This window comes from Achroia grisella, unplaced genomic scaffold (assembly GCF_030625045.1).
Source record: "Achroia grisella isolate CSIRO2021 unplaced genomic scaffold, CSIRO_AGI_Agris_v1 utg1455, whole genome shotgun sequence".
Lineage (NCBI taxonomy): Eukaryota > Metazoa > Arthropoda > Insecta > Lepidoptera > Pyralidae > Achroia > Achroia grisella.
Genome location: NW_026712634.1, coordinates 15,609 through 29,997, shown reverse-complemented (window position 1 = coordinate 29,997; position 14,389 = coordinate 15,609). Strand labels below are relative to the sequence as shown.

At 39.1% G+C, this 14,389-nt stretch overlaps 3 protein-coding genes across 3 annotated transcripts; 2 read left to right on the top strand and 1 right to left on the bottom strand.

Annotated features, from left to right (window-relative positions):
- Positions 1-3,097: 3,097 nt before the first annotated feature.
- On the top strand, positions 3,098-3,877 carry LOC131855507 (uncharacterized). The gene has a single exon (XM_059206784.1). It carries the CDS (start codon positions 3,098-3,100, stop codon positions 3,875-3,877), a length of 780 nt encoding a protein of 259 aa, XP_059062767.1.
- Positions 3,878-3,952: 75 nt separating this feature from the next.
- Positions 3,953-7,212, top strand: LOC131855506 (uncharacterized protein K02A2.6-like). The gene is made up of 2 exons (XM_059206783.1): positions 3,953-4,008; positions 4,419-7,212. Exons 1-2 carry the CDS (start codon positions 3,953-3,955, stop codon positions 7,210-7,212), a joined length of 2,850 nt encoding a protein of 949 aa, XP_059062766.1.
- Positions 7,213-9,553: 2,341 nt separating this feature from the next.
- Positions 9,554-13,650, bottom strand: LOC131855505 (piggyBac transposable element-derived protein 4-like). Its single transcript, XM_059206782.1, has 2 exons — positions 11,903-13,650; positions 9,554-9,662 (listed from the first exon to the last, which is right to left on the bottom strand). Exons 1-2 carry the CDS (start codon positions 13,648-13,650, stop codon positions 9,554-9,556), a joined length of 1,857 nt encoding a protein of 618 aa, XP_059062765.1.
- Between the last annotated feature and the right edge of the window lie 739 nt (positions 13,651-14,389).

Here is a 14,389-nt window from a genome sequence, read left to right as displayed (position 1 = left end):
TCAACAGGCTAATAAGCATATCTAATGCACTGTTGACGGGCGCTTGTGTGTTGGGCGCTAGCCATTTGGACGTGTTCAATGAGTCGGTCAGTTTCGGTGTTACCGCTATGGGACCTGTATAAGCATGCATAGATACGGGGGTGGTCATCGCAATCTACACGCAACCCTAAAATGGACAGGGCAGTACCTTCAAGTGTACCAAGACGGCGACAGCAAATATACTCGAACAACCACGTGTGGTCGCGATATATTAAGTTTTCCACTTTGCAAAGTGAGTTCCCCAAAGAAAAACCAAAGATAGAAAAGCCATATGGATTACGGTTTTCGAAAAACATATGCATGAGTGAATAGTCGTATAAATTTTAAATTGGAACTCCTAACCAAAGAGATCGAAGTGGCCAGTACAACAAAACGCTAATTTCATATGTAAAGACCTAAAATATTTCTGTATGTAAAAAAAAAAAAATTTGCTTATTCATAATATGTATAATGTTTTTAAATATACTGAATAAGTTTTATAATTAATTTGATACTTTTATTTGAGAGGAAAACCACTGATTTTATGACGTTATTGGAAGCAAATAATATGAGAAAATGTATGTAAATGTAAATTCTCTCTTTTTTCGGGTCTTCTCGCGTTGCTGAGAAGACCCGAGAAATTGAAAAGCTCGAGAAATCATGAACCCTACTAGCGACATACTTGACTACGTATTTTTTTTTAGTAAGTTCATTAGGGGTAGGACTTTAGAAAGAAGAAAGAAGAAAGAAATAATAATAAATAATAAATTTTGGGAGGGGCGGGGATACCCTTACTGTGGGGAATCCCCTTTGGGGAGGGACCCCCCCCTTGAAGGGGGGGTTGCGATTCGTCATAGTTTTTTTATGATTTTTTGACAATTTTAAGGTAGGACGCTTTTTGCATTGGTGACCATCGCTCCAGTTTTTTTTGTGTGATCATTAAACTCTACTCTCGCTACTCACCATCCTCCGAACTAAATTCGGCAGCGAGAGATTGTCCCCCACTATTCGTGTGAGGACTCGGCGCTCACTCTCAAACGCTGGACATATTTCCAGCGTGTGTTGCGCCGTGTCCTCTACACCTCCGCACTCGTGGCAGCCGGTCGTCGGCTCCTTCCTCGCCACATGACACAGATACCGCCCGAAGCACCCGTGCCCAGACAGTATCTGTATCATGCGGTACGTCAGTGGCCATCTCCTATTCATCCACCTTTTGAGGATGGGACGGACAGGTGATCATTAAACTCTAACCTTTTTTTTTTTTTTAACGTGTGGAAAAATCTTCAAAAGACCGTCACCCCGCCGGAGGGATGGCGAGGTGGTGTGTGAGATTTGTACTCACCAAAAACCACACGGTGTACCTACGAGCGCCTATGCCGGAGCCAGAGGATTCGCAAGTGCATTTCTACCCCAGTTCCGACGGCGACGGCCCGCCCTGTAGATGTTGTAGGGCAGGCCCCATCTCGTTTTGTGGTTAGGGCGACCTATTTCGCCCTACTCCATTGTGGAGGCGTGTGGGTACACGCGCACACCTCCGGGGCCTTTGGATTGGGGGGACTGCCTCCCTCAAGGCAGTCACCCCGGCCCCAGTGGGGGATAGAGGGGGGCGGAGTTGGGTACGCCCCCACCTCTAGGCCTGGCTCTTCTGCAGCGGAGGGAAGCGGGACGATCTGACTCCCGCTCCCTTTCCGCCGCCTCCTTCCGCGAGATAACTTCCTCGCAGAAGGAGCTCACCGCCAGCCACGATCTCTCGCTACTGATCATCCTCCGAACTAAATTCGGCAGCGAGAGATCGTCCCCCACTATTCGTGTGAGGACACGGCGCTCACTCTCGAACGCTGGACATACGACCAGCGTGTCAAGCGCCGTGTCCTCCACACCTCCGCACTCGTGGCAGCCGGTCGTCGGCTCCTTCCTCGCCACATGACACAGATACCGCCCGAAGCACCCGTGCCCGGACAGTATCTGTGTCATGCGGTACGTCAGTGGCCATCGCCTATTCATCCACCTTTTGAGGATGGGACGGACAGCCTCGACGGTCCTCAGGCCGGCCGATGGACTGGCCAGCCTTTCTCTCCACCTGATCCTGAGGATCCGCCGAAAGTCGGACCTCCGCGCTCCAATCTCGTGGCCAGCGGGTGCCTCCCACATGGAACGTCGCTCCGTGCGCCAGTGATACGCGGCCCGTGCGTTATGTGATACAGGCGCACAAGGTTGTCTGCTTACTACCGACTTAACTGTTGAGAGATTGAATGTCCCCTTATCATCAAACTCAGTACCTATTCGCGGTATTGGCAACATTCAATCTGTATATTCCAGCGGTTCTATCTCCCTTACCTTTAAACCAGTACATAGATCGTATCCTGTGATAACAACCCCTGCAGTGGTTGTTGATGTAATTGCAGGCCCCCATCCTGAGATTGAGTTGCCTAGGCCTGTCGTTAATAGTATTAATCACCTTTCCGTAGCGGACCCCTCCTTTTATAAACCAGTGCCCATTGAGAGACGAGAAGCAGCATCGCATTTCACGCTTTCACTTGTTGCAACAAGTTACTCAACATTTTTGGTCGCGGTGGCATTCAGAGCACCTATCAACCCTTCAAACTCGTAATAAGTGGACTTCTCCTATGAATCCTCCTAATGTTGATGAATTGGTTTTGATAAAGGATGACAACCTCTCTCCTTTGGAGTGGCGCCGCGGACGTATAGTACAGTTATCCTGGTCAAGACGGTGTAATTCGAGTGGTCGAGGTCAAAACCTCTACTGGTTCCTTAAAACGTTCTCTTACAAAACTGGTACACCTCCCTATTGAGTAATATATTGTATAGCCCCTTTACCTTGTAATTTTTCCCTTAATTTTGATAATTTGTTCCGTAAACATTGTAAGGTACATATAAAACAATAAATAAATAGGGTAGATTCTGTCAATCGTGTGTTCATAAAATAAATGTCGTTTTGGAAGTGCTCGCGTTTTAATTACTTAAGTATCCACATATATAACATTGGCGACGAGGAAATATCGAACTTACGTGTATTTTAATAGTGAGTAAGTGCGTTAAATAAATAAATAAATAAACAATGTCGGTCGGGAAGATATCGGAATTCGATATAGAAACGGACAATTGGCGTTTATATGTGGAACGATTAGAACAATATTTTATCGTCAATAACATTAGTAGGGAAATGCAAGTACCGACGCTAGTGACAGTGATGGGGGCCAGAAGTTATGAGCTCATAGTAAACCTGTGCACCCCAGATAAACCCACAAGTAATTCATTTGATGAGTTGGCAGTGATCATGGAAAAACATTTGCAACCACGCCCAAGTATATTGGCTGAGCGTTACAAATTTCACCAAAGGAAACAAATGAAAGACGAGAAGATATCAGATTACATAGCAGAATTAAAGAAGATGTCCAGAACATGTGACTTTGGACAATGGCTGAATGAGAGTCTCCGCGATCGATTAGTATGTGGATTAGCGAGCGAAACGATAAGGCAACGGCTGTTTGCAGAAGATAAATTAGATTTTAATAAAGCATGCAGTTTAGCATGGAGTATGGAGGCAGCGGAGAAAGATGCGGCCTTGACTGAAGGGCATAGCGGGTCAAAAATGATGTCAGCGGAGTGTCAGAAGATAACGGAGGTGAACGGGGGTGAACGAGGATCGTATAAGACTACAGCTGAAGCAGGCAACTGGCCGGGGCGGCCGGGTCGGCCGGGTCGGCTGGTTCGGCCGGGTCACAGCCAGAGCGGGAGCAGGGGCACGGCGCGCGCGGCTGTCGCGGCCGTGGCAGACAGGCGGGGCTGGCGACGACAGTGTCAAGCATGTGGCGGCGATCACGAAGCGGCTACTTGACTAGATTTGTCCGTTATGTTTGTCGGGTATGCAACAAGGCGGGACACTTACGACGAGTTTGTCCGTTACTGAATAATGGACACAACTACATCGAGGAGGCCGTGGAAACTAAGAGCTATGACAGGAACGAGGTACTGACTATTAATCAGTTATCATTAGATCATTTCCCACCAATTTATGTGACATTGAGTATTCAAAACAAAAGTATACAAATGGAATGTGACACAGGTAGTGCCGTGTCATGCATAAGTTACGAAACATACCTAAAATATTTTAGTGAGATAAGGTTAGAAAAATGTAATTTATTATTAAGATATTATACAGGTGAAACAATACGACCGGCGGGTGTCATAAAACCACTCGTTGAATATAAAAATAGAAAAAAATATTTAAATTTATATGTAATTTATAAGGGTAAAACTGTTTTATTGGGCAGACAATGGATAATACAGTTAGGCATAACCATACCACCACCCGATAATGGTTACAATATACACAACGTATCTTGCAATAATTTTAATTATAGTCAATTTACTTCCAGATACAGTGAAGTGTTTGCAGACGAATTGGGTCGCTTTACTGGTGGTAGGGTGAGCATACATTTGCGCGAGGGGGCGCGGCCGGTGTTTATGCGAGCGCGGCCGCTCGCATACGCGCTGCGCGAGCCTGTGGAGCGCGCGCTGGAGCAGCTAGTGAGCGATGGCGTGCTCACTCCTGTCGACCGCTCCGACTGGGCTACGCCCATCGTGCCAGTGGTCAAGAAAGATGGTAACATCAGAATATGCGCTGATTACAAATTAACTTTAAATAAAGTGTTGGATGTCGATCGTTACCCTTTGCCTAGAGTGGAGGATTTACTCCCGCGGTTACATGGTGGGGAATATTTTTCAAAAATAGATTTATCTCAAGCCTATGCGCAGTTTGTACTGGATGATACTTGTAATTGCACAGTGATTAATACGCATAAAGGCCTGTTTCGATATAATCGATTAGTGTATGGTCTCGCGTCTAGTCCGGGAATATTTCAAAGGAAGTTAGAACAATTGTTTGGGCATATACCATTTGTAGGGGTATTCCTGGATGATATTATTATTAGTGGTAGGGATAGTCACTCACACTTTGAAAATCTGTGCAAAGTTTTCGAGATATTGAAATCTAGTGGTCTTAAAGTAAAAAAAGAAAAATGCAGTTTTTTTGCTGAATCAGTTACTTATTTAGGATATGTTGTCTCAAAAAAGGGAGTTCATACTTGTCCTGACAAGGTCAAAGCTATAACGAACACCCCGGCACCCACAAACGTAAGCGAATTACGATCACTCTTAGGTATGGTAATGTATTACGGTAAATTTGTTAGGAATATAAGTTTCATTTTAGCTCCGTTATATGAGTTATTACGGTCAGGGGTTCGATTCGTATGGACGGAAAATTGTGATAAGGCTTTTCGGGAGGTAAAGCGGTTATTAATATCGAGTGAAGTATTAGTGCATTATTCGCCTGATTTGCCTTTAATCTTAACGACGGATGCAAGTAGTTTAGGTGTCGGCGCGGTCATTACACACACGACACAGCATGGAGAACGCCCCATAGCTTATGCATCGCGCTCGCTAACAAAAGCCGAGCGGGCATATTCACAAATTGAGCGAGAGGCTCTGGCTATTATCTATGGTGTAAAGAAGTTTCACCAATACTTATATGGTAGGCATTTCACCTTGAGAACCGATCATAAACCATTAACTTCAATATTTGGTAGCAAGGCGGGCATACCAATCATGGCTGCAAGTCGTATGCAACGATGGGGGGTGTTACTGTCCGGGTATACTTACAATATAGAATATGTACCATCCGCTAAAAATAACGCGGATGCTCTGTCGCGGCTACCACTCTGTTATAGTGAAGTTAGTCCGGTGAACGAAATTACCTATTTGAATTTTGTAGAAAATTTCTTACCAGTAACTCATAACGACGTTAGGAAGGCGACGGCCGCTGACACTATATCGAGTCGACTTCTAATATATACTCAAGCAGGGTGGCCAAACCAATGTACGGATGAAACATTAAAGTCGTACTTTGTAAGACGTAATGAAATTTATTGTGAAAACAACTGTCTAATGTGGGGATATAGAATAATAATTCCTATGTCGTTGCGGCCACAAATACTTCAACAATTACACAGTAGTCACATGGGCATTGTAAAAACTAAATCATGGGCTCGTAGTTATGTATGGTGGCCAAATATTGATGCTGACATTGAGCAGTTGTGTCGTAGTTGTTCAACATGTGCACTCGAGATGCCAATGCCCCAGAGGGCGCCACCACAATTGTGGCCATACATACCCCAGCCGTGGTCACGATTACATATAGATTTTTTAGGACCATTGCATGGACTAACGTATTTTGTTGTGATAGATTCGACATCTAAATGGCTAGAAGTCTTTCAAATGACACGCACAACAGCCGGAGCGGTAGTAAAAACACTAAGAGAATTGTTTGCTAGGTTTGGGTTACCCGTAGAAATTGTGTCTGATCAGGGACCACCATTTACCAGTAGTGAGTTCAAAAACTTCCTTGCAACTAATGGTATATTTCAAAGATATTCACCGGCATATCACCCTGCCTCTAACGGGGCCGCAGAGAATTCTGTTAAATTATGTAAAAACGTCATTAGAAAGGCAATTATTGACAAAACGGATATAGATACAGCGTTACAAACATTTCTTTTAACATATAGAAATACAATACACGGAACTACAGGGGTGACACCGGCTCAAATTTTGCAAAGACGTTCATTACGTTCTAGGTTAGATTTATTAAGATGCGAGAGAGCGGTAACCGATTCTGTTAGGGTGCAACAACGTCATCAAACCGATTATGCAGGAGGTAAATTACGACACTTTGAACCAGGTGATCCTATTTGGTTTAGGGATTATAGAAACCAACAAAAATGGGAAAAGGGTTCTGTAGTAAGTAATTCTGATTCACGTCGTATGTCGGTCAGAGAAAGTAACGGTCGACAACACACAAAACATATAGATCAGATCCGACGTAGATCACGTATGTCTGATGTTCCTTGTTCGTTGGAAGAGGAGAACACTAAAGAGAGCAACAACAGCAATTCTGCCACTAATATAAAGGTAGCAGACAGTACAGAAACAGTGCTAAATGACGAAGGAGGTGGAATAGACAGTAGTGAGCAGGGGGTGGCGCAGCAGCCGAAAGAAATTGAAGGTTCACCCTTGAATTCCAGGCATTTACCAAATCCACTACTTCCACCACTAGTACAGCGACCCAAAAGAGTGCGCAAACCAGTTCAAAGATTTAATTTCGATCCAGAATAATACTTGTAGTCCATTCTTACATATTAATTACTTAGGTTAAGTTATCTAATATTTAATATTGTTGTCTTGTATTTTTAAGTAATAGCCATATTATTATTATATATTTTATTGAGACTGTTAATTAAGGGTGGAGGTGTAAGGTACATATAAAACAATAAATAAATAGGGTAGATTCTGTCAATCGTGTGTTCATAAAATAAATGTCGTTTTGGAAGTGCTCGCGTTTTAATTACTTAAGTATCCACATATATTACAAACATCATAGCTGTTTAGAGCGGGGGCTATGTTCAAAATCTACCCTGTATCATCGTAAGCACAGATTATTATATTAGAGTCCGTTAGTTTGTGTTCCCGCGTCTTTCCTTCCCTTCCCTTACTAGTACTGAACCGACTGTACTGCGGCCATGACGCGCGCGCATTGTGTTGTGAATTAAAATAAATTAGAACTGTGTTAAACCTACTGTGAAACTGGAAAGCTAGCGAAGATATCTTCGAGACCCTGAAGCCCAAGAAATCCGCAGAATCATACAGGTACGGGACTGACGCTTCCACTCATTTTTCACTATATATATACAGAGAGTAAATTCCCTAAATTTTGGTAGCAGAGTAGTTTCCCAAACACTATCTAATATATCATTCAATACACATAGTTTATCTTTTAATGAAAAATATGGTCTGACTGACTGACTGACTGATCTCTTATGCTCTGGCCAACCATTCTGACAATAATAAAGAATTTGACTTAATGTAGAATCTTTACTTATGTATTGTTGAATTTCTTTAATTTTTTCTTGACTAATAGCCAAATTAGATACAATAAAATTAACATGTATGTTAATATCACTATCTAAACCTAGTAATGTATTATCAGAGAGAGGTGCTCGGGACAATGTATCTGCAATATAAAGATATTTGCCAGGTTTATAGATAATATTGAGATCATATGGTTGTAATCGTAACATAATTCTTTGTAACCGGGGTGGTGTATCCTGTAAGGCTTTTTTAAACAAACTTAGAAGAGGTTTATGGTCAGTTTCTACAGTAATATTTCTACCATATATATATTGGTGGAATTTTGTGCATCCAAACAAAATAGACAACAATTCTTTCTCTATTTGTGCATAGTTTTGTTGACATTTAGTCAATGAGGCTGATGCATATGGTATAGGCTGTTTGTTATGAGACAAGACCGCTCCAAGGGCATCCTTTGATGCATCTACTGACATAATAATATTTTTGTTTGCATCATAGTAAGTTAGTACAGGGGCACTACTAATAGGTATAGATACTCGAGGTTCGGTAGTATATGAGAGTACAGTTCGTATTATTTATTGTTATTTTGATTATTTCTTCGGTTTTCTTTTGTTTCTTTTGGTTTTCTTCGACTAGCAACACCAACGACAGTTGTCATTTTCAGCTGGCCGTAATAAATAAATAATTTTTAATAGTCTATCACACGAATATTATATTTTCGACATCGTTATTAGTGATATAATAGTGCAATAAGTGTCGATTATTGTTTGTGTACAATTTGATAGTGTATTATTTGCAAAAATCAACATTAAAATAGTGCACCGGCCATCTGTCAAACTTCTTTCGTTGGTAAATAACTAATTTTAAAACTATTTTATAACTATTTGTTGGATTTATTCAAAGAATTTCATAATATATACAAGTTTTATAGAAAATATTTAATGGTTAAACAAACTTACCTTTGTGACGTTTGACCATAATTATATAAGACGTTGCATCCTCGAGATTTAAATATTCACCAGGTAGTCCACTCTTCAATGTACTGGGCATCAAGCACAATTTTAGAGTCAATAGTAAATAAAAAGTATTTAAACGACTCCCTTAGTTGCACTATATATGTCGCACCACTCCGCCGTTGCTTCATTATTTTTAGAGTGAAATTTCTCAATGTATAGACTAGTGTATGACTTTGTATTCATTACAAAGGATTTGGGTACCTATGGGGGTTATAAATCTCTTCGGATGCAACGTCTTATATAATTATGGTCAAACGTCACAAAGGTAAGTTTGTTTAACCATTAATTATACTTCGACGTTGCATCCTCGAGATTTAAATATTCACCAGGTAGGATGTTTAGAGTACATACATTACGAAATTTCTAAATAAGAACGCAAATTAAAAGTTAATAATATTTAGATGATAATTTTATTACACTGTAGAATCTGAAAGTTGAAAAAATATTTTTATTATTTAAATTATTAATGTTACAGGATAATCAATCATATACGGTTTCTTCAAGATGCTCTCATCACCATTAGAAGGCAAAGGTCGATTATAGATTTCTGCAAATATCAAACCCTCTCCAGATCAACCAGCATTGTTTTTGATTAGATCCATTGATACACCTTGTCTATGAGCTGCAGAATACTGTGTTTCTCTGTGAATCTCTTTAATCCATTTGTTCATAGTCGAAGAACTGTGGATCGGTATTTAAGTAGTAAGGAAAAGACGTTCTATATTCAGCCCGTATCTCTAACCATTGTTGCTTCCATATACGATAAGAGCGTCCTTGCAGGACCAAGGTAAGTATAAAAAGAATTGCAATTTAAGGCATTGGTTGACCAGGTGTTGACGTTTTAATTATATCTTTACTCCCTATTTTTACAATTAAATTATCTACTCCTATATCAGAAAATTTTATCAATAATAATCCTTGAAGACATTGTCCTAAAAACAATGCAAGTATTAAAAATTTTTTTTTTTGTAATTAAGGTAATGCTAACGATTCATTCGGGAATAAATTTCATACAAAGTTCAATATTATGTTTGGCTCTCAAGTGGTTTGATATGTTGGAAAACTAGGTCTAGATTTGAACACTCCTTAAGAAACAAATAACTATGATAGTAACAGAATGTAACAGTATAACAAAAATGTGACATCCACTGAAAGTTTTATCAAATAATAAAGCTAGTGCAGAGCGATATGTGTTTAAAATTAAGTAACTGGCACCATCATTACAATGATAAGTTAGAAATTCTAATAATAAAAGTAAATCTCTCTGTAACGGGTCTCTGTTTCTTTCCTTACAGAAAATCCACCGTTGTTTTTTTTTTTTTTTTAGTCACATTGTACTGTTTGAGCGAATTGTTCAATAAAGATGATATTATAGTATTGATCATTTCTCTATCGTGCGAAAGCTGACCTGATAACAAACATAATACCACGTGTCATCCATCTTCGGTGAGGGTCTGTGGAAGGAGATGGTAATAAATTTACATTAGGATGGAAATATATAAGTTCTTGAAGTAATAAAGATTGTAGCAATGGATGACTTGGCCAATATGGTACTACTATAATATCAGTTGCTTTGTCATCTATTATTTTGCATAGAAGACATTTAAAAATAAAGGAAGGAAATGCCTAAGAGTAATATGAACTCCAATCTATTGTAAAGAAGTCACACTGAAACGGATGGATTATTCCTCTTCCACGATACGTAATTTTTACATATGGCGTTCAAACGCGCTGAAAGTAAGTCAATATCAGATTTTCCAGATTTGATAACAATATCATTAAACAGTAGAAGATAAATTGCATTCTGTGTTAATGTTCATTCTTGAGGATTCTTCATCAGTCTCTGTATTTTCTTGGACCTGATAAGGCAAAAATATATAGTTGCCGTTTCTCACACCACTTACAGAGCTATCATTTAAATAAGTGAACTTAATTCTACCCATTGTATTAATGTAATAGCAACTGTGTTGTTTATCCGTAATAATATTTCAGAATTCCGTGTTCTGTTAGCGAAACATATAAAACCGATAAATACCACGTTCAGTTTTAATAAACTAATGATTCTGGATCTCTTTTGAGTTCCAGAAGCCATTGGAACGTTCACCATTACACATGATACATATACATACAGTAATGTCCCCATAAATTTCCAGTAAAGAATGCATCTGAAAATATCTAAAGCATATCGATTGTTACGAAATTTGTACATCTCAATATACTATATTATCCCTTAATCAAATGGATTTTTTTTTTAAATAAAATTATGAATTAAACATGGTTTCTAAGTAAAAGGGCTTTGTAGATTTCAAAAAAAACATCATTTTTTTTATAAAAAGAGGGGAAATGGGGGTTTTACGGTGGGAAATTATTTCCCATTATCCAGTATGGAAAAGCAAAATATAATTAAGTGGGAAATTATTTCCCATCATCCGGAATGGTTACATTTTTTTGGGACATTTTTACTACAAATTCTATACATATTACTTACTCCTACTTTACTTGTTTATTTTTTTTATATAAAAAATTCAATATAACATGATTGAGTGATTGAATAAAATTATAAAAATAAAATGAAACTAGAATGTTACAAATAATATTTTATTAAGAACTTTTCAAATACTATATGAAAATAACATTACTGAGTAAGAACTGTGTGAAAGGTTTTGAAACAGTTTTTGGCACAAAGAGCTACTCCACAGGAGGAACATACTATTTTTGTCCTCTGTTCTTTGTGCTTTGTGCTGCAAAAGCGACATCTTTTGTAAGTGGCACTTTCTTCAGGCAAGTGTATGCCAACATTTAGCAGCCGAATCTCATCGGGAACGCCAAACCTACCACCTTTTTTATTTTTTTTTAAAACTACATCTGTTTGTGTGTGAGTTTTTCGTGTCGTGTGATTATCTATAAGGGCACGTGCTAACCGTAGTCTGAAATCACGGTGGCCATGCAGGGTCGGGACATGGGAGTAGTTGTACGTTATGTAGGCATTAATTATAGATGCATCGAACAGAAAGAAGAATAGTCGCATCCAATATTTCCTGGATTTCCGGTTTATAGGGTATGACGATCTAAAATGGTCAAAAAGATCTACTCCGCCCATACTGAGCGTGTATGAAGCAATTGCAGCCGGGCAGAGAATGTCAGCTCTAGAGCCATCCTTTTGGGTTCTTTTTATCATCCTTGTGTCTAAGGGCTGATGTGCTGTTGTCAGGACAGTAACTTCCTTTGTGTCAAGCCATTTAATGGCTGTGATTGGCTCTGCAGTAACCGCTGAAAACTGATGTTTATCTAATCGCAATGGTTTCGGTTGTTTTTTTTTTATCATATCAGGTAAGTCCTTTCTGTTGCATCTGACTGTTCCCACTGCATAAATATTTTTATCGTAAAGATCCTCCATGAGGTTACAGCTAGTAAAAAAGTTGTCAAAGGCAATTAAAGTGTTTCTTGGTACGTTACTGCAGAGTTTCATGACAACATTGTAGCCTAACCCTTCATTTTCGGTGCTGTCGCCTTTTCCTGAATACACTTCGAATTGGTACAAGTACCCAGTTTTGGCGTCACATCTTGCCCATACCTTAAATCCTCTTTTGATGGGTTTTTTCGGCATGTATTGCTTTAAGGAGCTGCGCCCTTTAAATTTGACCATACACTCATCAATCGATTGTACTTCTGAATTGTATGCCTCTCTTTGATAAACTTTGTTGAGTTTTGTGAGGAGGGGTCTCAATTTAAATAATTTGTCATATTCAGGGGAGTTTCTTGGTGGTTCCATCTCGTTATCATTTAAGTGGAGGTTTTCTGTAATTTTTTTAAATCTTACTATTGGGAAAACCTGGGCAATTTCCTTATTGTAATAAAAGGGATCTGATGACCAGTAGAGTTCCATGTCCGGTAAAGGATTTAAGCCCATAAGGATTAAAACTCCTAGATACGCCTTAATATCTTGTAGAGTTACAGGTTTCCAGTTAGTACTATTTTTCTGACGGGCGTATCTGTTGGTTTGTTCCACAATTATTACCATCAGTTCATCAGGAAAAAGCCGCTCAAAAATACTTAGAGGTGATGTTTTATGAGTATCGTTAGCCTTGGGCTTAAAACGTTTTTCGAAAAGAGGAACTTCATGGGTTTCCGATTTTATCTCCCATACTCTTGGCTGAGAACGATCTCTGCGTACTTCGTTGTTAGTTTCAGACTCTTGCCCATCATCTGCCAAAAACTCTTCCATGGGGGCATCAATGACATCAAAATTTTGCTGAACTTCATTAAATGTGTGAACGTCAGAAGGCTGATCATAACATTGCTCAGTTTCAGTACCTAAGTGAGTTGGCAAAAGACTGTTGTCTGTTTTTGGTGTGTTTGTGAAATGCGATGTTTCATCTAAGACTGTCAGTAAGGCATCCGTTGAAATCTGTTGAGTTTGCATAGGGGGAGAAGGTGGGTCTTGTTTGTCTCCCGTCAATCCAAAGCCAAAGATATGTTCAAGACGTTGTTCAATTAGGTTATCATCGAGCTGATTTAGGTAACTATCGGAAGGAGAATGAATACTGTTGATAAAGCATGAGTCATCCTCAGAATCTGAGCCTGATAAATCAGACAAGTCGTCTAAATTTTGTACCACCTCTTCTAATAGTTTCTTGGCGAGCACTTTACGTTCCTTTCTTGCGTCCATATTTGAATAGCTGAAAGTAAATTATAAAAAGTTGGCAATTATGTAGTTTTATCAGCATATTGCACAAATAGTTACAAAAGTCCTAAAACTTATAAGTGGCTTCGTTTGGAATAAAGCATAGAAATCACATAAACGCAGTCACAATTTTGCAAAAAGCCACTAATTTGACTTACTCGCTATCGTATTACAAGTTCCTATACCGTTATTATTACAGTTGACAAACAATTTTATATATATATAAAGACACTGATGTTTATCAAAGCAGGAACGAACATTGGGAAATTATTTCCCACCTAATTAAACCTAATAAAATCCAAGAAATATCAGTGCAAAAAGCACAGAAACCGTAAAAAGCATTCAGAAAATAAGTCTAGTTTACATCAATATATTGTTTATGTACTTACCAGATTTTTTTTCTACAAAAATTTTCGAAAGTCCTGCGAGAACCGGTTTTGTGCACCAAAAAATTCAAATTGTGACTTTGACATTGACATACGATGACATTACGCAATTTTGTCCGAAATGTTGCCAAGTAAAATATTTAAAAAGTGTGTAAAATTATTTTGTTCCTGGATTGGTACTGATTAGAGTTACCAGTAAAGAAATAATAAAGAAATATTACGGTACTGTCAAGTGGGAAATAATTTCCCAATATTTGAATAAGGGTTATATATGTAAGAGCGTGTATTGATACCAGACGACTCATCGTTACGATTGTAAGAAGCAATAATTAATGATG